The 24,860-nt window shown below is 43.7% G+C and overlaps 1 protein-coding gene across 1 annotated transcript in view; it reads left to right on the top strand.

The window, feature by feature from the left end:
• PCDH10 (protocadherin 10) overlaps nucleotides 1–8,787 on the top strand; it is a 57,933-nt gene extending 49,146 nt beyond the window's left edge. Inside the window, exon 5 of the mRNA XM_055144456.1 lies at nucleotides 8,247–8,787. Within this exon, the coding sequence (XP_055000431.1) occupies nucleotides 8,247–8,362 (116 nt within the window). The 3' untranslated portion in view covers nucleotides 8,363–8,787. The remainder of the gene's footprint in view (nucleotides 1–8,246) is intronic.
• The last annotated feature ends 16,073 nt before the right edge of the window (nucleotides 8,788–24,860 follow it).

The raw sequence follows: 24,860 nt of genomic DNA, 5'->3' as shown, positions 1-24,860 counted from the left end.
CTGGGACACGTCAGACTGCTTGCTGCCCTAGGACTTCCCTCCCCCGCCCCGCCAGACTCCACTGTGCTTTTTGAATATCTTTCTATTTCCAGGGAAATAAACATTTGTTGGAACTAATGTGTTTTTGAAAGAATCATACTTTTTTTTTTTTTGCACACGTTTTATGTCATAGAAATGGAATGGGATAGTGTTCAGGAGATCTGCTTGAGAAAATAGAATTTTTTTTTTAGTGGTTCTAATTGTGACATCTTAAAGCTGTCATTTTTTAGCTCGTCAGCCCGTTCTCTCCTGGGTGTCCTCTGGCTGTTCAAACAAGCCTTGCTCCGTGTCTTGTTTTCTCTTTTATAAATGGAAAGTTTTGTGTCTTTGTGATGAAAACTAGAATCTAAATGTACCAGGTACGGTCTTCAGCTTCACTGTCTGTGACTTAGCCCATGCTTCTCAGAAAGCATTTCTGTTTTAAAGGAAAAAAAACAAACATGTCAAAGTTCTGTTGATAACCTGGGTGGGTGAAAATGCTTTTCCTTCTCCTTTCACTCTCATGCACTTTCTTTGAGTCCAGTCGGTTATCACTGGGGCACTCCTCAGCAATTTGGGGAGGGACTTTTAATTCACATCATAATCGACTAACCTGGCATACAGTCCCTTTCTCTTTATCATAGTGAGGACGCTGCTCTGAAATACAAATCGGGAAAAGAGTGGATGTCGGGACAGGGAACTACAGAAGCCAGAAACTCTATTTTAGTATGTGTGAGGACTTCCATATTCTTAGGTATGTTTCCTTGTTAGTAAAAGACTTCTGACAAATTCATCTCTCTCCATTTGAATCTGTGTGGTGTGTGTGTGTGTGTGTGTGTGTGCGTGCTATGTGCAGGCATTTACACATGTGAGCACGTGTGTGCATGTGTGATTACATACACTTGTGTACATGGATGTGTGTATATGGGGGGTTGTGGGTGGAGAGAGTTTTAATCTCTACAGGAGACTCATGGAGAACGGCCTCCAGGGAAATATGAATGTCAGAGGGAAGCATAGACATTCTGTGCCCTTTATTCATATTTGGAATGCTGATGGAAAGGTAATCATGTCTGATCATCGAAATGTATCCTGGGCATCTCCACAGCCTCACAATTAAGGATGTGTTTCTTTGACACTGTGTGCAAACCGCCCTTGTTTCTCAGGGGGTAGCGTGGATACAGAGACCCTGGAATGCTCCTACTCAAGGGTGTGCCAATAAAGCCGAATTTAGACCAGCACGCCCAAGCGAGAGAACTGACCCAATCGGTTCAACAAGCCTGAGAAGGAGTACTGAGTTTTTAAGTCAAAGTACGTGTAGATACATGTTGAAACTAGGAGAAAACAAGTGAAAGCCAGCGCTAGCCGGGTAATTCTAGGTAGGACATGCCCATGCCGACGTGTGAAGTCCGGCTCAGCGGCACACCCGCCCCGTGGAAGCAGAGAGCAGCTTCTCTTTTCCCCAGAAGACAGTGTCGCAACCCTTCTGGGGGCTGCCACACAGGGTCACTTGTGGTTCTCCTGTCTTCCTTTGCCAAGGTGGAGGGACACACATGCAAATGTTTGCAAATGTTCCTCCATTCCTAAGGCCTCGGCGACCCTAAGGCACTGTCCTCACGTTCTAAGAGCAGGACCAAGGTAATTCTCAGAGACGGAGCTGTTGAGAGGGGGAGGGGGTACAGGTTGCCAATTCCAAGTGAGTTGTGTGCACCAGCAGGGCAATGGAGCATTTGTGAAGGTTGAGTCGTCCCCATCTCTTCTGGCACTTCCTTGGAGGTCTATTCCTGCATCATACAGAAGAAGAATTAGAAGATGGAAGTCAGCGGAGCAAACTGACCCAGTCCCGCTCAGTTTAGTATCCCACGCCTTCAGCAAAAGGAGTTCTCCTTTCCTTTGGGGTGGAGGCGGACTCCCAGTTCTGCACATCTGTCTCTAGACGATACAGGAGCACCCGGAGTTGTGGTGAAACCAATGAAAGCAGAGGAAGGGGACAGATTTTTGCGACTTTGGGGAGGGCAAATAATTTGGGTTTTAGGGAGAAGTTTTGAGAGCCGAGTGCCGTCCCCGTGGGCTCTGAGCTGCATTCCGCTTTAAGTATTGCCGGAAAATTGTAGATTTGTCTCTTCCGGTCAGGTGCTGGGCTCCGCTGTATTCTGCTTTTGTGCTCTGTGTAATGTTTGCTAACGACAATTAATATTAAATCTTATCTCTTGCTTTCACTCTCCTCATGTTTACTTGGAATAATTCTATAAATATATAGTATGCCAAATGCATACATATACATCATAAGGGCTCCCCCCTTCTCGCACCCGGTGCAGTTTTGCAGAGAGCGTATGTCCAAACTGGGCTTGGCCGGTTTGACAAGGAGGCTGGTGACATCAGCCTCCGATGCTTTATGCTTAAGACATTACTTGAGAAGAGGAAGCGAGATCCAAGAGTGAAAACGTAACCGTTGAAAAAATACCTCTTGGTCTCCCTTTTCCACATGAATTGAAATAATGTTTTCATCCCTCCCCCCCTGCAGCTCCTCCCCCCCACTCCTTTTGCGTTGCTGGCCTGGCTCCCGTGCCCACCAGCACCCATGCCCTTAGCCATGGAGCTTACTTTCACCTTTCACAAGTGGGCATCACAGAAGCACAGTTCAGATCTTGAAAGTGTCCCGGTGCTCAGTGTCCCTGGGATAAAATAAAGCAAACGACCTTGGACCAACAGACCCAGAATAGCACCTTGGAGTCCCCCTAGAAACCCACCTCTGGGCTGTGCTCTCACCCCCCCACCCCACCACACTGGACCTCCTCCTCCGAGTGTCACTAACTTGCCGTCACTCTATTTAAAAAGCTTCAAGTTCTAGTTTGAATCTCTCAGCGTGCCCCTTCCCGCCACATGTTCCTCTGGCAGGATGAGTCTCACGTAGAAGACGCCACAGAATTTGGCCTCAGAGACGGAAGGCTGTTCCGACTGTCCTTTTCTGGTTTATATTTAGAAGGAAAAGCTGGTTTAATAGATGCGATTTTATTCGTCTGAACAACATGTTATGTGGGCAGCGGATATGCAAAGCCCGTGTAACCAAGAGGATCCCTTCTTCGGGAAATCGAGTGTGACACCCAGCTGCTCCAGGGGAATGGGGTTGAGTGGGTGGCCACGAAACCACGGGCTGCCACAGACCCTCCACCCGGTTAGCTCCACTGGCCTCAGGGCGCTGATTCAGATATGGAAAGAGAAAGAAAAATCGAGGAGGGGGGAGGATCTGAATTCTGATGATCAGGCGGGGAACACTGCCACTCACAGGCCGGCCTCGGGTGGGCAGACAGACTGACAGCATTTAAGGAGCCACAGGAGGCAGTGACAGCCGGAACAATGAGATTTTCTGGTACCAAGAGGGAGGTTTCCCTGGGGATGGGATTGACTCATGGGAAATCAATGGTACTGCTGGGGTCTGAGCAAACAGAAAACATCTCACTTGCCTCCGGCTTCTGCCAAGCTAGCAAGTAATCAAATAAGCATCAGGCAGAAGCACCAGACAGACGGATGGGGCAAGGCCAGAAAATCAAACTTCAGAGTCACGTGGATCCTTCCTGCTCCACGTGGGAGGGGCCCAAGAAGATTGAGAAACTCGCCCACCAGGCCCGAGGTGCCCTTGAAATAAGCCCAGCTCACGGGAGGCTGAGGGCAGGGGGGCGGGAGCTGGAGAAGGAGGTGGGAGGGTCTCTCCTGAGGTGCAGGTTCTATCCCACTCACCTCCAACTTCTTTACAATGCACATGTCCCTTACAAAAGGTGACAGGTTCTCCAATGAAAGGAAACCTTTGCCAAACAAGCACCCCCTTGAGAAGACTGGATTTTGGAGTCTCCCTGGGAAGTGAAATCTGGAGTAAGGGAAGTGTGGCTGGGGCTGGGTCGGAGGCGTTGGCCCATCTGACCATCAGGAGCTGCAAGAGCAAGGCTGAGGCCCTGGAGGTGGAGAAAGAGAGTCCTGAAGGGAGATGCTCTTCCACAACCGGAACCTGACAGAGGGTCCCTTTAGGATCATGAAGAAATGGAGAAATTCTTTGGGGTTAATATAGGGAATGCATGTGCCCAGAGGTGGTGGGTTGAGATTATAGTCTATAGCAAGAGCTGGGCACCTCCTTACCTCTCGGTGGAACCACGTGTCCAGGGTCTAGAGGGGAGCCCTGCACGGTCTGTCCTGAGAAGTGAAATGACCGCGCTGGTCCTCGTGAACAGTCTCTGCAGTTCACAAAGGGCTGAAGTGTCCCCGAGGGCCCCTGAGCTCTAACGGCATCTTTCACGTTGAGTTATATCTCAGGTGTCTGGGCGGCAACACACGCCCCCACCCCTCTACTTTGCAGGCTACAACTCTTACACAACATGCCGGAGTGTGTAAAATAGTGCAGGGGGGGCTGCTCCCGGGCCAGGATATCCAAGGCAAAGATGACTCCCGGCTGCATGCTTGCCTGCGGCCAAGCCTGAGAGCCTGCACCTGGGGGGATGTTCGGGGTCAGAAAGGAAAAGTGGCTGCCCTCCAGGAGTCCCTGCAGATGGAAAGGGGGACAGTGTGGCCCACTAGCTCCTGAACTCCCGGTCATTTTCACCCAACTGTCCCGGGGGGCGGGGGCTTGCCAGGTTGCAAGAGGCACGGGAAAGACTCTGTGCGCTGAGTGCTGTGCTTCCCTGGCCAGTGCCAAGAGAAGCGCGGTGACCCCGTCCTGCAGTGAGTTGGCTTCAGGGAGCCCACGGTGGCTGGACAGAGCTTTGGAACGGAGCCTCCCTGACCCAAGGCACACTGCCTGCGGGCTGTGGGAACAGTGCTCAGCTTTAGTGAGAAGCTCTGCGTGCAGAAGACTTCGTCGTGCAGCTTGTGGTGACTGTTCTGACAAAGGCTGGCACAGAGCCGGGCGCGCCAGTTTCCTGTACTAGATGCCACAACTTATGGCCCTTGCAGGTTACCCAGGGCCTCTGGAGCCGTCAGACCTTGGGCTGTGGTCTTAGTCAGTGCAGTAACATCGCTCACCTCCCTTCCTTCCTTCCCTTTTCTTTGTGTTGTTACGAGACACATCTGGTGGTGGCAACGGGGTTTTTCTCTACAAGATCACATTGATAGAATTTGTTTACTGCAGAAAAACTTGAATCGGTATCATCAATATTGCCTCCTTAAGGCAGTAGTTGCAATCCAGAATTTAAAAATCTCCAGTGTAAGTCAGATTGGCGCGAAGTACTGTGCTTTGCAGTCATGGTGCCGTAGGTATTTTGACATAGCTACTAGGGAATCAATCTTTCTTGCTAGAGAAATGCAGTGCTACAATGGAAGGTTCTGGTCTAAAACCCAGATATCATTTGTTCAGTCCATTTCCTGCTATCTAGAGGGTTCTTACTTACTTGATGCTAGTTCCCTGCACATTTTATTCCCTCCAAATAGTGTCTTTTCCCTAGAATTAGGGAAGAGTTTTTTGCAAGTATCTTGTGATCACTTGGCTGTTTGTTCATAATTAAGAATGATACTTGAATGCTGACAATAAATTGTGTGTGTATGTGTGTGTGTATGTAGGGCACTTGTTGAATCCATTTATCTAGAGGGTTCTCTTCCTGGATTATTTGTACCTAAGAGAAACGCTTTGGGAATTTTCTTCCTGAAGATAAAATGCTGAAAGATAATTAGGGGAACATGATTAGGAGACAAAATTCAAAGTTTTCTTGAGAAACTTTTTATCTCTTAGGAAAAAGATAAAATGATTTAAAAATATGGTAATTAAACAGTACTATAACTACCTCCTATGGAATAATCAAAAGATCGCTGCCACATCCTCCTAAGGGAATATATCTCTGTCTTCTAATCTGTGGGATCAACATGCTTGTGTTAATCTGGAATTGAAGGCATCTTGAACTCTAATTGATTCTGAAGGGCATTTCTGATTTAAAAAAAATGTTACTTTGCTTTCATCATGTTGATTCTGCATTTTTGGGTGTGTTTGAGTGTATGTGTGTTTGCGTGCACGTGCGTAGGGGGGGTGTGTGTGCGTGTGTGTGTGTGTGTGTGTGTGTGTGTGTGTGTGTGTGGTGAATCAAGTTTTTTCTTCATGCTCTTATTTTCCAACTAAGTATTTCTAAGACCACAGTTACCTTTCAGAGTTTGTTTGGCTTGTGGCCACACCCAGCAGTGCTCAGAGCATAATCCCTGACTTTGCACTTAGGGGTCACTCCTGGAAGGGAAAAGGGTCCATATGAGGGCTGAGGGGATCAAACCTTGGTTGGCAGCATGAAAGGCAAGGGCCCTTCCTGCTGCTCTCTTCAGCCCCCACAGTTTCTTCATTCACGTTTGAACTTTTGAAATGCCATCGCAGTTGTTACCTTACAAGTTTGTCTTGTTGGTACTTGGAGGATTTTCCTTTGAACTTTTCATTTTAGTGAACTATTCGGAAAAATTAAGGAGAGATCATTAATTCACCCTCTCTCTCTTTAACTGGAAAGTACAGAATGAGTTATGCTAGAAAGATGAAAGCCTTGAGTATCAGAAGGAGAAATGTGCTCTGAAGTGGCGAGGAAGCTTGAATCTGGCATTCTTGCTGGGGGCTGTGCAGGAAGCATTAGTACAGTGGGCATCGCACTGAACCACATTTGGAGTTTTCTCATTTGTGGAAGGCATCACTAATTCATTCTTCTCATTGCATTCCAATAAATGACATCAAACATATGGTATGTGTAAGTTCCTGTTTTCCCAAATTTGATTCTTACACTTATCTTCATAAAATAACAACTTTATATTGGGTTCAAACAATTTATGATCAATTATACTAAAATAAAATAGGTGGCATTCGTTGTTCCTTGTGACATAGATGAGAATCACTGTTTTAGTTGGCTGTCTTTTAAACTGATAATTGCAAATGAAAGCATGGTTCAAAGCCCAGTATAGCATTCCTTACATTCCGTTGGTTTATTCTCCATATCGCTGTTCTTTGCATAGTGTCTGAAACTAGTGTCCAGATACTAAGAGGCAACTTGCAAGTTTCAGTTCTTGGAGTTGATTTAATTCCACTGTGCATGGCGAAATAGGACCATCTGAGGGATGTCTTTGCGGCCATGACTGACCCCTGAGTCTTGGTGACCTGGTGATCAAGAATTGGCACATACACAAGGGTAACAATCTACTACAGAACTTCAGTGCTAAGTATTTTGTTAGCTCCAGAATTTACCAATTATTTTTGTGAGAAAAAAAATTTAATCTCAAATTTTCCCTGGTTTTTAAAAAAAAAGATAGAAATGGGTGATTTTGAATGTTTAAGTTACTTAATTTTATTCAACCTAGGACAACTTTCTAAATCTAGCAAGATTCTATTTGGAGAGCAATATATTTGGAAGGAAGAAAAAGGCGGAATCTGTACGGTAACAGTTTCTCCCTGATTAAAACACATTGAAAGGACTTCTATTTTGAAAAGCCCTGGTCATTTTAGGAAAGTGTGTCCCAAGGGACCAGAGAGACAGTCCAGCGGTAAGACTTGCAGATGGCTGGCCCAGGTTTCATCCCGCTACCCTCAGCCAGCATCAGGAGTGAGTCCTGAGCACAGAACCAGGAGCTAGCCCTCAGCAGCACCAAGTGGCCTCCAAAGCAAAAGCCAAAGAAATTAAACATATGCACAAAGTCTCCCACACCCCCCTCCATCCCCTAAATGCCCAAGGTGACTTCACAAGAATGTTTCCAAGATTCCTGCCTCCTGTGGATATTCTTTTTTTTTTTTTTTGCTTTTTGGGTCACACCCAGCGATGCTCAGGGGCTACTCCTGGCTTTGCACTTAGGAATTACTCCTGGCGGTGCTTGGGGGACCATATGGGATGCCGGGGATTGAACCCGGGTCGGCCGCATGCAAGGCAAACGCCCTACCCACTGTGCTATCTCTCCGGCCCCTCCTGTGGATATTCTTTTCTTTTCTTTTTTTTAAATCACAGAAGACACTTATTTATTTATTTATTTATTTATTTATTTATTTATTATAATTTTTTTGTTTTCGGGTCACACCCGGTGATGCACAAGGGGCTACTCCTGGCTCATGTGCTCAGGGATCACTCCTGGCGGTGCTCGGGATATTCTTTTCTTGATTGTAGGGCGATGTAGCTAGTGCCCTCATAAGAAAGGAGCATTGTAGAGGGGGGAGGTGCCCCAGTAACTTGGGGGTGCACATAAACCACAGCAGTGAGGCGAGTGGGTGGCCAGGGTCTCATTCCCTCTCCCCTCCTTTGCAGAGATGTCCTGGAGGCACCTGTGTGGGGACACGGCAGCTGCCCGAGGAGGAAGCAGCCCTGCGAAGCCAAGGAGCCAGCAGGGAACCGGGTTCCCGCTCAGCTGTGTCTTCAAGTGAGCCTCCAGCTCGGCCGGGCAGTGGCCCAAAGGACGCCCAGCAAAGCTTCCCTCAGAAGAGTTTGCAGCCGCACCCGGGTCCAGAGGATCACAGACTCTGGCGGACTGGACGGTGGCTGCTCTGTGCTGGGGCAGGTGATCACGCAGCAGCAGAAATGAGTGCAGTATGTCAGCGGGAACGCTTCTGTCTGCTCGGGCCATGTGAAGCAGTGATTTTCCTGGTGCACCCTGGACACTCCCACAAGGGACACGTAGCCCGTCCATGCCCTCTTTCTCCTCTCCCTGCTTTTTTCTCCAGACTCCACTTCTGCTCTGCCCTCCCTCGCCTCCCCCCCCATTTCACAAAAAGTCCCCACAATTTTCTGAATTAATCTTCTATTGGCTTAAAAATAATAATAAAACTGTTCTCATCAGACGAAAAAAAATGCATTAACTTTAGTGAATTTTAGTTGTGGGAATTACTTCCAATTTTCTTCTTTGAAAGAGTTTGCTTTTCCCCAGAACCCTCTGTAGGACATACAGCCTTTTATATGCAGATTGCTATAATTATGCTTTGAAATAGCTTTGAATTCCCCATAGCTTCAGCTGAGAACATGAAAGGCCAAATGTGACACGGGACTGAAGGGTGTAGCAGCTCTCGCACATCCATCCGAAATGAGATCTAGGAGCCAACAGCCTCTTGCACAGTGATGTCAGGTTTTGACGGATTATTGAAGGATCTTTCTAACTGCTGAGACCGTCCTGGGTAGCAGGAAAGCTGCCGGGGATAGTCTGAACAGGTTGTATTTTTCTTCTTTCAATACGTAAAGGTGAGTGGATGTTAAGCGAAACACGAATTCATCTTGGTGACAGCAGCTTTCACTCCCTTCCTCCAGGATGACATGTGGCCAGCGGTAAAAACATGGTGTGATAGAAAGAAGGAAATCGACCCCATCAGGCCAGCGTGGCTGCCCAGGGGGCATGACCCTGCAGGACAGGGCTGGGGAGAGACTGGCCACCAGGGCGCCCAGAAGGCGCTGGGAATCTCGTAGTCTGGCCCTGGCGCTGACAGAGACACACACAGATGCTTCTTGTCACCACCCACACCCCGTTGGCCTGTTTTGTGTGACGGATGTTGTTAGAAACACAGGCATGGCCCTGGGCAGAGGAATGTTCACTCACTCCTGTCTCGGAGTCTGAGACACAAACACGGCAGTTCCCGGGTATAGCCAAGGGCCTTCCAGAGGCCGGAAGTTTATTGCTCCAGGCGACAGACGCCTGTAAACGTCTCCAGTCCCCACATTTCTGCCTTCAGCAGAATGGTGCTGATCAGACTCATTTTCAAGTGTCCCAAACCTCAAAGTTACCCAAATCATTACAACACTTTTTTTTTTAAATCTGACCACACCTAACTTTATTTTGTGACCGTATGTGTTCTTAATTTTCACTGTGCCTAGAGCTTAAGCTCAAAGTACATCCTAGAATTGTGCTTTTGTATTGACTATGATAAAGATTTTTTTAACCTAAAGAACACAATCTTTCAAAATTATCACGCAAACAACAGAGTGGGATGTTCATCTCACGCTGGTTAATCAAGAGAAGTAGGTCTTAAAATGACAGACAAAATGCCTTGAAAGCTGGTGTTTCAAAAAGGTACAGATAGTAAATACAATTAGTTCAGACAAGCTGGAAGTGAACATTTAAATTGCACGTACAGTTCTCAACCAATGTTGCTTCATTGACAAGGGGATGCATATGGTATTTATGTACTCAACGTAAGCGAGGAAATTGTACCCTGCTTGGCACTTCAGAACGTTCATCACTTATTAATCTGCAAAGTATATATGGAAGGAAATGATAACTCGAGGAGTACTTGAGAAAAGCATAATGTTAATTAGCTCTGACACAACAATTTTAAAACACGATATATAGTCTCGTAAAATGTCGCTTTTCTGAAACAGTTGACAAGGATTTGAAAAAGTTCAAAGGCATTAAGTATACCGCTAATACCATTATGTGTTACTATTTATATTCTGGGAAATATCCAGATGTTGCAAAATGTACTACATGACAAGCTCCGAAATTATTCCTAACCAGATACTTTTCTATCTCACTACTAAGCATCACATGGTCTCGGGGAAAGTTCGGCAACTGATTTGGAGCCTAAGGTCAGTTCTGAATTGAAATCCGGAGCGTGCTTGAATTTTAATTAGGAATAAGGCAACACAAAATGATCCTCAACATTTTTATTTTCTGTGCCAGGAGTGAGACACATAAGCCAGGCTAGTGCTCTGCTGCTCAGCTCCATGCCCAGCCATGTGGATGATCCTGGTTCCTTTCTTCCCTGGGAGAAGAGGTATAATTATCCCATGAATTCACAGGGAACTGCATGCTCATGGAGGCTCAGGGGAGAAAGTCAGAAAATCCCAAGCCTTGAATTGCTCCTTTGAAGTTCTACTGAAATGTTCTAGTTTGTATTTTAAATACTCACTAGAATAGTAGTTCAAGTTATAATAGTGAGTGTTGCAAGTAGTTTTCCCCTAACTTTGCTGCGGCACAGACCAAAGCCAGCACGAGGATAAGGTGAACCTTAAAGTCCAAACAAAGGCAGTTATATAGTGGAGCACTGCACTGTAGCACTGTAACACTGCCGTTCCATTGCTCATAGATTTGCTCAAGCGGGCACGAGTAACACCTCCATTGTGAGACAATTTTTTGTTACTGTTTTATCGAATACGCCATGGGTAGCTTGCCAGGTTCTGCCATTCCTGCGGGATACTCTTGGTAGCTTGTCGGGCTCTCCAAGAGGGATGGAGGAATCGAACCCAGGTCGGCTACGTGAAAGCCAAATGCCCTACCCGCTGTGCTATCACTCCAGTCCATTGTCATAAAGTGATGAAGAAAGCTAATGTAGATTGAGTTTTCATCCCAACAAGCAGTGCTGGTCATCACAGCCCTAATATGGAAAAGGTGATATTGGAATGCATTTATAACTACAGAGCAGGGAGGCTAGTAAATTATAAATATTTCTCCATTCAACATTAGTCAATATTGAAATACTGGAGATGGGAAATGAGTTCTGGCGTAGGGGTTCCCATCGTTAGCTACTGGAAGTCGGAAGAAGAGAGAATGCACGGAGGCAAGTAAGCATGAGATGCATCATTAGAATGATACCCAACAGATATATTATATTCTGAATTTTCAAAGCAAAGCACATTTAGATGCATGAACTCATCTCACATTTAAATTACATAGCCATGTGCCCCATGAAGGAAACAAATTTTCCTGCTCAAGTGTTAGAAGTAATTTTTTTAATTTTTAAAGATTCCAGTGGTTGGTTGCATTTTGTTGGTCACAATATTGAAGTTTCCTAAAGTAGGATAGAGTAAAAGGCAAGAGAATGCACTGTTGCAAGAGGAGGTTGCCAGTTTCCTTGTGTAAAGTTTCCAGAAGCATCTTTCTTAAAAAATGTAATTTCCTTACATTGATGGTGAGAGTGGTAAAAATATTCCCCCCTTCCCCCCTCTTCCCTTTCTCTCACCCCCACCCTTTTCCCAGGATGGTGGGCTGTTCAGAATCTCCTTTTGAAAGCCAAGCACCAGAACCGACTACATTTGCCCTGGACACCTCGGAAGCCACTGAACCATCTTCTGGGGCTTTGCTCGCTGGGACTCGGGCAACAGAGCTGTCGGGGGCCGCTAGGTGTGCGGCAGGAGCGTTGGATTGGACACCGGGATCGGAATCCATGACCTTGTGCTTGTCAGGCAGGTGCTTTAAGCCATTGAGCCATTGCCTGGACCCAGGAATTTCATTTTCAAATTAGTGTTGCACGCTACATCAGTTTCTGGAAGATTTGCAATTCACCTTAACATGCTAAAAGTCTCTGAGGAGCCCTTTAATTAAAAAAAGAATCCTGTTGAAGGCTTTTAGCATAGTGTTTCTAACAACTGACCATGAAAATCCTTTTTCCCCTACAAAATTAGCATTTGGAAAATGAGAGTTTTGAGGCACACGCTTTGCGAAAGGTTGATTTACCATTTCACATATTTTGCAGAGGAGGAAAATGAGGCCCAAGGAGCATGATTTGGAATCCTGCAGTAAATTAGGATCTTGGCGTGGAGCCACACAGAAGCAGGTCTCTCCCACTTAGGCTGCGGAGAGAATGGTCCTAGTTCAAGACCATTTTCTAAAGCATATTGGTATGACTTTGGGAAGATCCTCCTCCAACCCATGCCTCAGTTTCCTGCGTAAGTTGTGATTACGGAGTTTCCGCAGTGTACTGTGACTCAGCTCAAACTTGAAGTCACAGGAAATTGGTCTCATCGACATGCCATACAATGAGTGCCAGATAAGTGATCTTTTTTGTGTGTGTGTCATACTGTGTATCTACTCTTTGATGGTTTATAGAAAGAAGTAAAAAAAAAATTACAAGGTATTTTGTGGTAAGATTCCATCCCTACCACTGCCCCCAAGTTTGTAAACAGAACTTTCAGATCTCATTTATATACTACTGGGAAATAAAAGACAACTCCTCTGAGATTTTGCCTTCAGGAAAGCAAACCTCTGGGCACTGTGTAAAATTACCACTTCCCAAGAAATAATTAAAATGGTGACATGAGCTCTGAAATCCGTGTAGGTGGGGTCTGTCCTGGCTGTGTCATTGGCGACCGGGAAAAGCTGTTGGCTGAAGGAAGAAGCTCATCCCTCTGCAAGTAGTGACCTTCACAATAATGCTGAGAAACCTAGGCCCTAGTCACCCCCACCTAACGCCTAGCAATGTCTCAACTTCTGGGAATGAAAATGTGCCCGACTCCATCTTCCAGACAAGATGTAAGAGGTTGTTATATTGCAATTGCTATTTGAAGACCCTTTTAGAAAAGAATATTGACGATAAGGAGATGGATTGTTAAATCAACTCAAAGATAATACAAGTGTTCTATCAGTTAAAAATATTGACTGTTCTAGTGAATGCAGATAGATCACAATTCTAAGAAAATAAAAAACCTGTGCTCTTACATATACACACTCTCTTTTCAGAACAGAGCCAGTCTTAACTCACCATCCCTTTCCTTACATCAGATGAAAGGTAGCACAGATTTAACATTAATCATGTACACTTGCTAGGAACAAGAGGGAACATTTGATGCTTTCCCATATGCTCTGACACCCAAATCAGAGGGATTTTAGCTCAGCACCCTAACAAGTTGCAACAATACATATTGTTGAGAAATTGTTTTTCTTGTATGAAGAATAATAATTTTAACCACTTGTAGAATAAATGTGGTTGGTCCTTGTGTGGCCAGAAGGAAACCTGAGGAACATTTATAACATTCTGTATATAAAAATAAATGTCAGCCTCTAAAGTTTCCTCTGACAAGTTAATCTTTATTAAAGAAAATTTTTTGCAAGCTGGGTGACTGTCGAACAATAATGCTCTTTCTGGCAATGTATTTGGATTGCACAAATTAAAAAAATGTGTTACAATTATTTTTCAGTAAATAGGTGAAACACCTTTGATTTGGTCATCTTGGAACACGGTTTTGCAGTAATTTTCTCTCTTTACATTAAATGTTAATAAATACAGAAATTTACTTTTATTTCCCCTTTGGTATGTTTTGAAAATCTCCTCATTTATAAGATTAGAAAGTAAAATTGAAAACAAAAGTGTTTGAACAGTGGTATTTAAGAGTTATACTGACATAATTTAATTGCTATCTATGTGTCTTTACACATACATGTTATATTTTTATATGTAGTCATGATAGATATGTATTTATATTTAAGATATATATATATACAAATTTAATAGACATTTCACCTAATGATCTAGAAGCATTACCCGTCATCAGTCTGAAATTTTATAAAAAGCAATGTTCTTGTTTAAACAGATTATTAGTAATTGATTTGCATGAAATCAAGGCCAATAAAGACACTGATAGATTGTACTCATTACTTATTCTTAATTAAAAAGAGAGAGAAGGGAATTAATGTGAGCGCTGGAGGAAATGATGATTATTTTGCCTTTCTAACAAGAAGCCCTTCTGGCCTGATTTAGCAGATTAATATCTGATAATCTACAATTATCAGTGATCATGGAAGTCCATTTCAAACTTGAATAGTTCATAGAGGGCAGGTGTGCCTACCTTTTTTAACCTGAGACAAGATGTCTGGGCAAATAATATTAAATTGGATTTAAAGAAAAAAATAGTTTTACTGGAAAATCGTGTCCAGGAAATTGAGTAATCTGACCAATGTTGCCTTTTATTCTTAATTACATCTCCAAAAATCACTTATCACATTGCATAAATATTGCTCCGCAATCTTATTTTGGGTTTTCTTTACTCTCAGTATTAGATCACATAGGAACTTGCTTCCTAGTTTAGAAAAATAACTCAATCGAGGCTCTTCTCAGAACTCCTCCTCTTACCGTGGGAAATCCTCGTGGGGTCGACTTTTGTCTGAGGAAGACACCTCTGATGCGAACAAACAAGACAGTAGCCCAAACCGGCTGAAGAGGGTGACACACTTTCCACAGATATTACCACCTAGGGGACATTTTAACTGGGCAGCGCTGCCTGTAGCACTGTCTTCCCATGCCCTTGCTCATCAGTATGCTCAAGTGGGCACCAGTAACGTCTCCATTGTGAGGCTTGGTGTTACTGTTTCTGGCATATTGAATAGGTCGCAGGGAACTTGCCAGGCTCTGCGTGTGGCCAGGATACTCTCACCGGGCTTGCTGGGCTCTCCTAGAGAGACGGAGGGATAGAACCCGGGTCGGCGGCGTGCAAGGCAAAATCGCCCTACCTGCTGTGCTATTGTTCCAGTCCATTGAAATCGGTATAGAGCTATTTTTTTTTTTTTGGCTTTTTGGGTCACAATGCACAGGGGTCATTCCTGGCTCATGCACTCAGGAATTATCCCTGGCGGTGCTCAGGGGACCATATGGGATGCTGGAATTCGAACTCGGGTCGGCCGCATGCAAGGCAAACACCCTACCCGCTGTGATATCACTCCAGCCCCGGTATAGAGCTATTTTTGACCGAATGCATCTTTATATCCATATGTTGTTATCAGAATGAAGTTTAGACTATTTTTCTAATCGTCTTTTCCTTAGAGCTTCTACTGGATTCATTCCCATTTCTCCTGCCCTTTGTTGCTGCGGGGTTGCCATGCCCCAGGGGGTGTGGTGCTCGAAGGTAAAAAACACTCAGCTGTGGTGCTTGCACATGGGGCCATGGAGGTTGCACTCGTGGCCGTGGTGTTCGAGGGCGGTCACCAAGGGCCGCATGGACAGTTGCTCACTCGGTTGTGGCATCAGTGTTGAGACAGAGCAGAGCCCTTGGGGTGCTACAGAGCACAGCTGGGAGCCTTGGGGGGCAGCTGGGGGGAAACACTGGGACCAAGCTCCTGGCCTCAGGCTTGCCCCTGCGCACCCTTTGGTCCACACATTGTCACTGTCATCCTGTTGTTCATCAATTTGCTCGAGCGGGCACCAGTAACATCTCCATTGTGAGACTTGTTGTTACTGTTTTTGGCATATCGAATATCCCACAGGTAGCTTGCCGGGCTCTCCGAGAGGGGCGGAGGATTCGAACCTGGGTCGGCCGGGTGCAAGGTGAACGCCCTGCCGCTGTGCTATCACTTGGTCCACACACAGATTTTCTAAAACATTCTAGTCAAAGACGCTTGGCCACGTCTTTTCTAAGTTCGTCTGAATTACTCAGAAACGCTTTTCATTTCCTAGGGCTTGGTGGCAGCATCAGGACCGAGAAAGAAATCGCATTTGCCATCCCAGGAGTTTGGTTTCATGCTCTGAACTCAACCTACTTTACACCCTAGAACTGGAGAGCATTTCTGAATGGAGAAGCCCCCTGCCAGGTGGGGGCCCCACCCCGACCCCTCAGATGCCATAAAGGTAGAGGCAATGACTTGCGAGCACAGGACTACCTGCAGAACTCGAGGACTCTCTGTGATTGTCGCTTCACTGTGTGATTTCATTGTTCTTATTTAAATGACGTAAATTCTCTGACTACCAGGCATATCCTATAGCAAAGACTATACATCTCCTATGGCTTTATTTGTTTGTTTGTGGTCACGTCAGGCTGTGCTCAGGGATTACTCTTGATAGGTTCTGAGGACCATATGGGTGCTGGGGATCCAATCCAGGTCAACCGTGTGTAAAACAAGTGCTTTACCCCCTGTACTATCACTCTAGCCCAGATTGTATGTTTCTTCAATGGGTTATTTTTCTGATGTTTCCTACTTTTTTATTATGGACTGTTGTCTGGGGCCTTGGCTTGGCATGTGGTGATAGAATCAAACCCAGTGCCTTGTCCTGGCTTTATATTCTATCCCTGGAACTACTTTCAGGGCTTGGTTTATAATTATTTACTTTTGTTATATTTTGATATTTAAAAGGCAAAAATTACACAAAATATTAATCTTCACTTCCCGTGACCCCACTGAATCTGCTTTAGCAATTTAGAAGTAATTAATTTTCTTACACTTTTATCCACTTCCTATTAGAATAGGTTTTTCTAAATAAATTTATTTTAACTTCATCACCCAGGAAAAAAAAATTGGCCTCAAACAGGAAACTGCTATGAAACATTTGTTTTAGGTAAAGGAGAATCTGAAACAGACACAAGAGATTTTATTGTAGAACTAGAAGGAGCAGTAAGTCCCCTTTGGATCCAGAAAAATAGAAATCCTGGGTGGGGAGGGAGAGATATAATATAGTACAGGCATAAGTCATATCATGTTGTAATCCAATAACACTAAGGAACTTTTAAGTCAGTACATGTCCTTGAACCCAATATCAACATGTCGTTGAACCAATGCCCGCCCCCCGCCCCGTGTCTCTCTCTCGCCACATACATGTATATATATTTGTATTTTTAAATTTTTTAATTGAGGGGTTTCGGGCTGCACAAGGCTTGGCAACACATTTGGTATGATAGGGGCTATTCCCGGTTCTCTGCTCGGGAGTCACTCCAGGCAGTGCTCTGGGAACCGTATGTGATGCCCAAGATCCAATCAGGGCCAGCTGCCAGCAAGGCAAGCGTTTCTACTCCTGTACAATCCCTCCAGCCCAAAACCATGCTGAGTTTTAAGTGAGCAATTATAAACTTAAAATACAGCTAGCCTCATGAAGTATTATTAAACGATATCATCAACAATGCTGGCTTTATCTTTCTATCAAAGCAAGCTAAGCCTCACGGTAACTGATCTGCACACTCCAGTGACGAAAGGAGCCTCTAATGGAGATAACCCGGCTGACTCCTCCTGGTAACTGGGCATCCAGGACGTATTCACGTGTCTGAGAATGTATTTCTACATTAATGTATTTCTACATAATAGACGACTCCAGCCATCCCTGTCCTTTGACTCATGGGTGAAGCAGCACCCCTGTGGCACCTTTCATTACGTGCTGTGATCCCGTCCTGGGCCATGGGGTAGGTTGAAGATCAAGTTCTGTGTCCGGTAAGTGAGTCTGCGGGATCTGCTCTGCGTCTGCACTGGATGCTAGGCTTATCTTTCCAGATCCACGCGCTTTCTTTAAGTTTTCCAACATCCTCTCAGACTCCCATCCTTGGCAAACCCATGTGGAACGTAATAAAGATCAAAGATCCTGATATCACTGCTAAGACATACAGAGATTCGAGGGGGAGTGGAGGCACCTCATACAGATGGGGAAGCAGCTGCCCTTTCAAGTGCATTGTCTTTATTCAGCGGGCAGCTTTGGAGACGCAGCAAAGGCATGCAGAGGAAACAGTAAAATGCAGTTTGCATTACATTGCATTTCTGATTTCTTGCACAGACCCTGACTTCAAATGCCTCCCGGCTCCAGTGTCTGCTCCCTGCTTCCTTTGAGGGCACGGTGTCCTCTTCAGGGGGGGAATCTCTCATTCTCCTGGATCTTTAACCCGAGGCTACAGAATCGTTTGTGATCATCTCTGTTCTATTCTAGCAGACCTACACTGGGCTGCAGGAGGGAGGGTTTCTTTTACTACAACATCACTTTCTTGTTAGGATTGTAATAAAACTTCAAAGGTTTAAGGTTGGCACTTAAAATTAATGAGTTGTATGATGCAGAGTTTTTCCCCCATATGCTATACAAATAAAAACTGAAATAACTAAATGTGATATAAAGATGTAGATAGATGCAGATAAGATAGTTATTTCTGTTACATTGATATATATATATATATATATATATATATATATATATATATATATATCCCTACCCCTTACAACACATGAAATCGATCAGTGATTGCCTGCCTGCTGTGGAGGAGAATATGATGCCTTACCTTTGGAACTTCGGAATACCCAAGATTTCATATACAGGATTATTGGTAAGTGAAACTAAACATTTGGACTGTGTTAGAGGTGAAAACTACTGCCTTCATCAAACTCTGCACAGAACAAAAAGCAAGCCACAGAAGAAAAAGTACTCTAAAGAAGTATTTATGAGAAGTTATCAAGACATGTTTGCTATTCTCAAGCAAGTTTAAGAATAATTCTGGAAACGTACTTGTAGCAAGTACACCTTTGCACCTAAAAGTCAGAATGGCTGTCTCCGCCAGGGGACAGAGATAGGTACCGCGGGCCAGGCACTTGCCTTGCACCTGGCAATTCCAGGCTCAATCCCTGGAATTTCCCCAGGGTGTTCTGTAAGCACAGAGCTGGGAGTAAACCCTGAATGAACGTAGACAGGTGCAGCCTAAACAAAACAACAACAAAAACTAAACCGGAAGCAAATCCCAACCAAACAAACCAAGCTGGTGAAACAAATAGGCAAACGAACAAACACAATAAATCTATACAAATGACCAACAAAAAGAGATGCTTAAAAAATGGAATTGTAATAGATGCATGAAGGAATAGTACACATCATTGAAGTGAGTTGTCTGCGTATAATAACAGTGAATCTCACAACATAACGCTGAGCTAACAGAACACGGAACAAAGGCAGACTTGGTACTACTCTGGCTCCGTCAAGCGCAGAGGCAAGAATGCTGGATAATACTTAGCCTTTGTTTAGTAAGATCTCCAGGGTGAAAAGGAGCTCCAGGTTCTCAGAGAAACTTGATCCTGGGGCAGATTACTCAGCTGAGTTCATGAGCAACTCTGTAATTATCGCACCAGCAATTTTCTTTATAGAAAGTTTAAGTTAAAGGGGAAAAGTTAAGAAAAAACTTCAAAGAACACAATTATTCAATAGGCATACCAAAATAAGCGTGTGCACTAGCTTCCTCATACAGCCTTTGATGTGAGCATTTTCGCTGCAAACATTTGCACCGCATATATAATTGGTCATAAGGCAATTTTACCCCGTAAAACAGAAAAATACTGGTTGACAGTGTGGTGTGACAGTTTGGTTTCAACGGTCACACTACTCCCATTTTATATTATAAAAATAAGGTGAAAAAAGCTTACTGGAAGTGTGAAAGGGAGGAGTGTGAAGTGGATTGCATAGTCTAGTAGAAAACATAGCGTGTCGGGTTACAAATTCCTCATTGTGAGTTCTGTCTCCCACTGTCCAAGCCCAGGGTTTACCAAGCCAGGGCAACGCTCAAAGAGGGGGCTAGTAATTCACAGCATTCTTTGAGAGTGATAATTGTTTTAGCTAATTTAGCTCCAGCGCCCTTCTCCTTAATGGCCTCCTAGCGACTTGCTCCTTAATAATGTCTTACCATTAGTTCCAGGCAAAAGAATGATCTAACTTGCCCTACCTCTCCAAATAGAAACGCGCCCACAAGACCTGATGAGGAGAACTTTCGTGAGAGTGGTGAAAAAATGTGCCCCTTGATACTGGAGGCCAGGATATGGGGGGAATTGGATATCTGACATAGAATCTGCCTTCAATGGTTTGGTGGAGGAGAGTGACTGGAGATATGATGGAAGATGTAGATGCGGTCCAGAGAAGTGCATGGGCAGTTTTACTCGTCACAGCATTTAGCTGGACTCGCAGCATCCTTGCCCATCCGCAGAGAAGTTCCCGGTGGAGGCCAGAGCTCTGTGGCAAACATGTCTTCAGAATCTTCTTAATTAGGGAGGAAGCTTAGCAAGAAAGCAAACATCCTGTTTAGACTATGTGTGTTTACCTGATTGACCTTATTTATTTATTTCCTTACTAATGTTTAACCACAAAATTGCTGCAATGCCGGTTAGTAATGTGGTAAAAAATGATTGTGGTGATTTTAGCACAAAAATGAATAAAGAACTAAAATGCAGTGGGGAGGAATTTTGCACAAAATAACTTAGCATGCTTAGAAAAGCTGGTAACTTGTGTTGTTGGGATGAGCTGAATCTATTACACCGAACACTGGGACTAAGAAATTTAAGGAAACAACAGGGCAAGTAGTATGAGCATTTTCCCATGAAATTCCATGGAGTCTAAAGGTACAGATTCTTATCTTCCCACGAAGCTCCAATTAGAAATATTCCTTTCTAACCAGTGGATGCTTGCTCCTACAGATAAAGGGCGGCAGAGAGCAAATATTCCCAAATAAGCTGCTCCCAGTTTCCATTCTCGATTTTTCGGGAAACTGCACGTAGTCACTGAGCCTGTGCAGCTGCTCCTCCAATGGCACGTGCATCGCAGGCTGCATTCAGGCGGCTTTGCACGGGATCGTCAGATTCAGCTGCACGGTCACTTTCCATCAGATGGTGTAAATGTCAGTGGTACAGTTTCCAGAATGCCCGGGTGCCAGAAGTAGTACATTTTCACGTCTCCCAACGTGTGCTGCATTTCCTGCTCCTAGAACATTAACCCACATTGAAATCTGTCCAATTGCATGCGGGTCTGTTCTTTCTCCTTGCTATTCTTTAGACAAATACAGAAATGCGTGTACATTTATGCAGCTCAGTAGGGAAAAAAAATTAGGTAAAGCATATCTTTTTTTTTTATTGCTCTAAAAGTGCAGCATAGATTTAGAATTTGGTTTCCAAATTAGAATTTGGAAACTTTATGAAAAAATATACTATTTGCACTTAAAATACCTAACTCCCCCACCCTGCATTTAAAATACCTGACTCCTCCGCCCCTGCCCACACTCAGATGCAGAACTGTCCTTTACATTTGGAAGAATTGATTTTTTTCTAACTGTGCCTCCCCATCTATTTTTCCCTCATCCTTTCCCATTCAACAGGCATTGCCCCAAATTACCAAACATTTGTTCTGATCTTATTCCACGTGCATCCTCTGAAAGAACTTGACTCACCTTCATATCTTTAACCAATACCTATATATTTGTCTTTGAGATGAACATAATCTGCTTCTTTGTTCTGCCAAAAACGTTCTTCCTTCAGAAGTACCTGTTTGGAATGAACTGCTTTTTATGCTTTTTTCACTAAACAGACATGCCCCACCAGTTCTCATTCCTAATAGGCCCCCCCCCCCCCCCCGCTTCCCTCCCAACCCTTGTAGCTCGATTGAGGCTTCCTTTACATGCATTTTCTTTCTGAATAATACAAGTTTTTTATTTGTTTGTTTTGTGTGTGTGTTTTTGTTTTGTTTGTTGTCTGTTTGCTAGCACTGAATCTCAGTTCTTTTCCTTCTAGTTCGCAAGGGCTGAAGCATCTCTTCCAAAGTGCCCAGCTGCCACTGACCCGCTTCCCTAAATTCCTTGCGAGACTCTGATGCTCGGGGGTGAAGTCTGCACTTCCTGTTGGGGACCCCCTGCTCCCCACTTCCCACTGAACACCGTCCCGCTCAGAAAGCAGGCTGACACTGCCTCCTATCTCCCTTGCTTTATCCCACGTGCATTCCTCTTGCCTCGAATAAATCTTTTTTCTGGTGTGCTTATGGAAAGTTTCTCCTCTCTCTCTTCTAGATTCCAACAGTCACCGCATGCTCCGTATAGTCTCTCCATTCAAAGTGCTGGGAATAAAAACATGGAAAAAGGACGCAGTCCCTGTCCTCTGGAGATTATTCCACTGAGTCTCAGATAGATGCATAATATGCAGGTGAACACATAAGTCATTCAGAAAAAGATCATGGATTAACACACACACATGAATATGAAAGGTTGAGACAGAAATGGGTTGGAGAAGGAATTTTATAAGCGCGTGTTTTAAGTGTGAACTGAGTCCTGAGCTGAGGATCTTAATAGTTGCATTTAACTTGAAGACAGCCCCAACCCCCTCCCCCCTCCATCCTGCCCCTCCTAGTCCAATCGGCTGCTCTCTCCCCATTCATTTCCACCCTGTTCAGGGCAGAAAGAAAGAAGTTAAGTCATAACCACACTTCCTGTCTCTTTCCAGCAAGTCAGGATCTCCTTGGAAAGTGCCCGATTCCAGGCTACATTCCAGCCCAACAACGGGAAATCTGTCCTTCTTTATAACAAAAGAGTTGAAGACCCTAGAGACCAATCTCTGGCCTGGTGTGAACATGATCTCTGCTGCAACAAGCTCTTTTAAGCACAGGGACAGGAGAGAGGCAGCAGTGAAAAACGCCACCAGCGAAGCCTGTAAACTTAGGACAGTGCCAGTAGGTCATGCTAAGCATCCTGAGCCCCAACCCCCCAGTTCTAACTTCCCAGTGAGGGAGGGGATGTCTGGGTCCATCAGAGGAACATCAATGGGTGAAAGACAGATGGCATGAGGCTTGTGGGATAGGATGACTTCAGAGATACAGGGACTAGCTTGTGCTTGCTGTCTCCTACACAGCATCCTCGGCCACAAAAGTTGCATCTGTGCATGTCTGCATGTCTTTATTCTAAGGACCTTGCATAATTAGAATTATAGAATTCTCTTCTTCTTCTTCTTCTTCTTCTTCTTCTTCTTCTTCTTCTTCTTCTTCTTCTTTTCTTCTTCTTCTTCTTCTTCTTCTTCTTCTTCTTCTTCTTCTTCTTCTTCTTCTTCTTCTTCTTCTTCTTCTTCTTCTTCTTCTTCTTCTTCTTCTTCTTCTTCTTCCTTCTCCTCCTCCTCTTCCTTGTTCTTCTTCTTCTTCCTTCTCCTCCTGCTCCTCCTCTTCCTTGTTCTTCTTTTTCTTCCTTTTCCTCCTCCTCTTCCTCTTCCTTGTTCTTCTTCTTCTTCTTCCTTCTCCTCCTCCTCCTCTTCCTTGTTCTTCTTCTTCTTCTTCCTTCTCCTCCTCCTTCTCCTCCTCCTTCTCCTCCTCCTCCTCCTTTTTCTTCTTCTTCTTCTTCTTCTTCTTCTTCTTCTTCTTCTTCTTCTTCTTCTTCTTCTTCTTCTTCTTCTCCTCCTCCTCCTCCTCCTCCTTCCTATTCTTCTTCTTCCTCTTCTTCCTCTTCTTCCTCTTCCTCTTCTTCCTCTTCCTCTTCTTCTTCTCCTTCCTTCTTTCCTTCCTTCTTCTTCTTTCTCCTTCTTCTCATCTTCTCCTCCTCCTTCTTCCATAATGAATGAAGAGTTACACTTTATATAAATATATCAAAATGCTCTATAATTTTCTTTTAATAATAAATAAAACTGCATTTATAAAAATACACATCAATAGATCAACATTTTCATGTATTGGAAGTCTCCATTTTAGCATAATAGATTTCTTCATATTATTTGAAATATGAAGTCCTACTTTTAATGATGAGTTACTTCAGTTTTCCTGGTTCCTCCTTACATGTGATTCTTTGCTTCATCTTGCTTCACAAGTCTAATCATACAAAAACATATTGGTACATTGATGTGTTTTTAAAATGGTTTCATAAATACTCTATTTTTAACTGTAAAGTTAAATATTTCAGGCTTTACAGCTGTGAAAGATTTACAAATAACTTTTTTCTATGGTATTTGATTGAGAAATGATGAACTGATTTTGAAACTGGGCACTGAAATTTGGGTAAATGGTCTATTTAACATATGAAGTACTGGCCTTAATTTAGGTGGCATAAAATTTTTATCATAAGAACTGAAGTGATTGACCCTATTATTTTCAAAAGCAAAATGCTAAATTGCAGTCAGCATTACATCTAACATCAAGTAGTATACATTCTTCTTTGTAATTTTTCTTATGAATTATTTTTAACTACAAAGTCCAAGTTTCAGTGAGGAAAATATTAGCAGTAATTTTCTTGATAATCATGATAAAAGCTATTTGTAGAAAAGTTTATAATATGCTAGTTTATTAAATTCAGAACCATACTCTGTGTTATAATATCCAGAAGGTTTTGAGATTTTTTTTGAAAAGATCTATAAAACCACTGAACAGTTTCCATTTTCTGTTTTAATTCATTAAGCCCAAATATATTCAATTATTTATATATGATATATGTAAATATGTGTGTGCATTTTGCATGAAAACCTTAGTGGGAAAGGTCTTTGCTAGTTTTGATGTATAATTAATAAATATTTTAAGGCATGGAGTAATTTTTCAGGTTCTGAGGCATTGTTACACCTGATACTAAATGATTCTGAGTCTAATTTTATTACTTGTGATTCCCATCTGGTCTTCTTACATTATCATTCTATGATCTGTTTCCAAAATAATGCTGGAAATTAGAGTGTGGATTTCTTTTTTTATAAAAATGTATTTTCATTATTTTTGAAGTAATGAAAAC

The sequence above is a fragment of the Sorex araneus genome, chromosome 7, assembly GCF_027595985.1.
Source record: "Sorex araneus isolate mSorAra2 chromosome 7, mSorAra2.pri, whole genome shotgun sequence".
Lineage (NCBI taxonomy): Eukaryota > Metazoa > Chordata > Mammalia > Eulipotyphla > Soricidae > Sorex > Sorex araneus.
The sequence above is the reverse complement of the archived record's forward strand: the minus strand, read 5'-3'. Positions and strand labels throughout refer to the sequence as shown.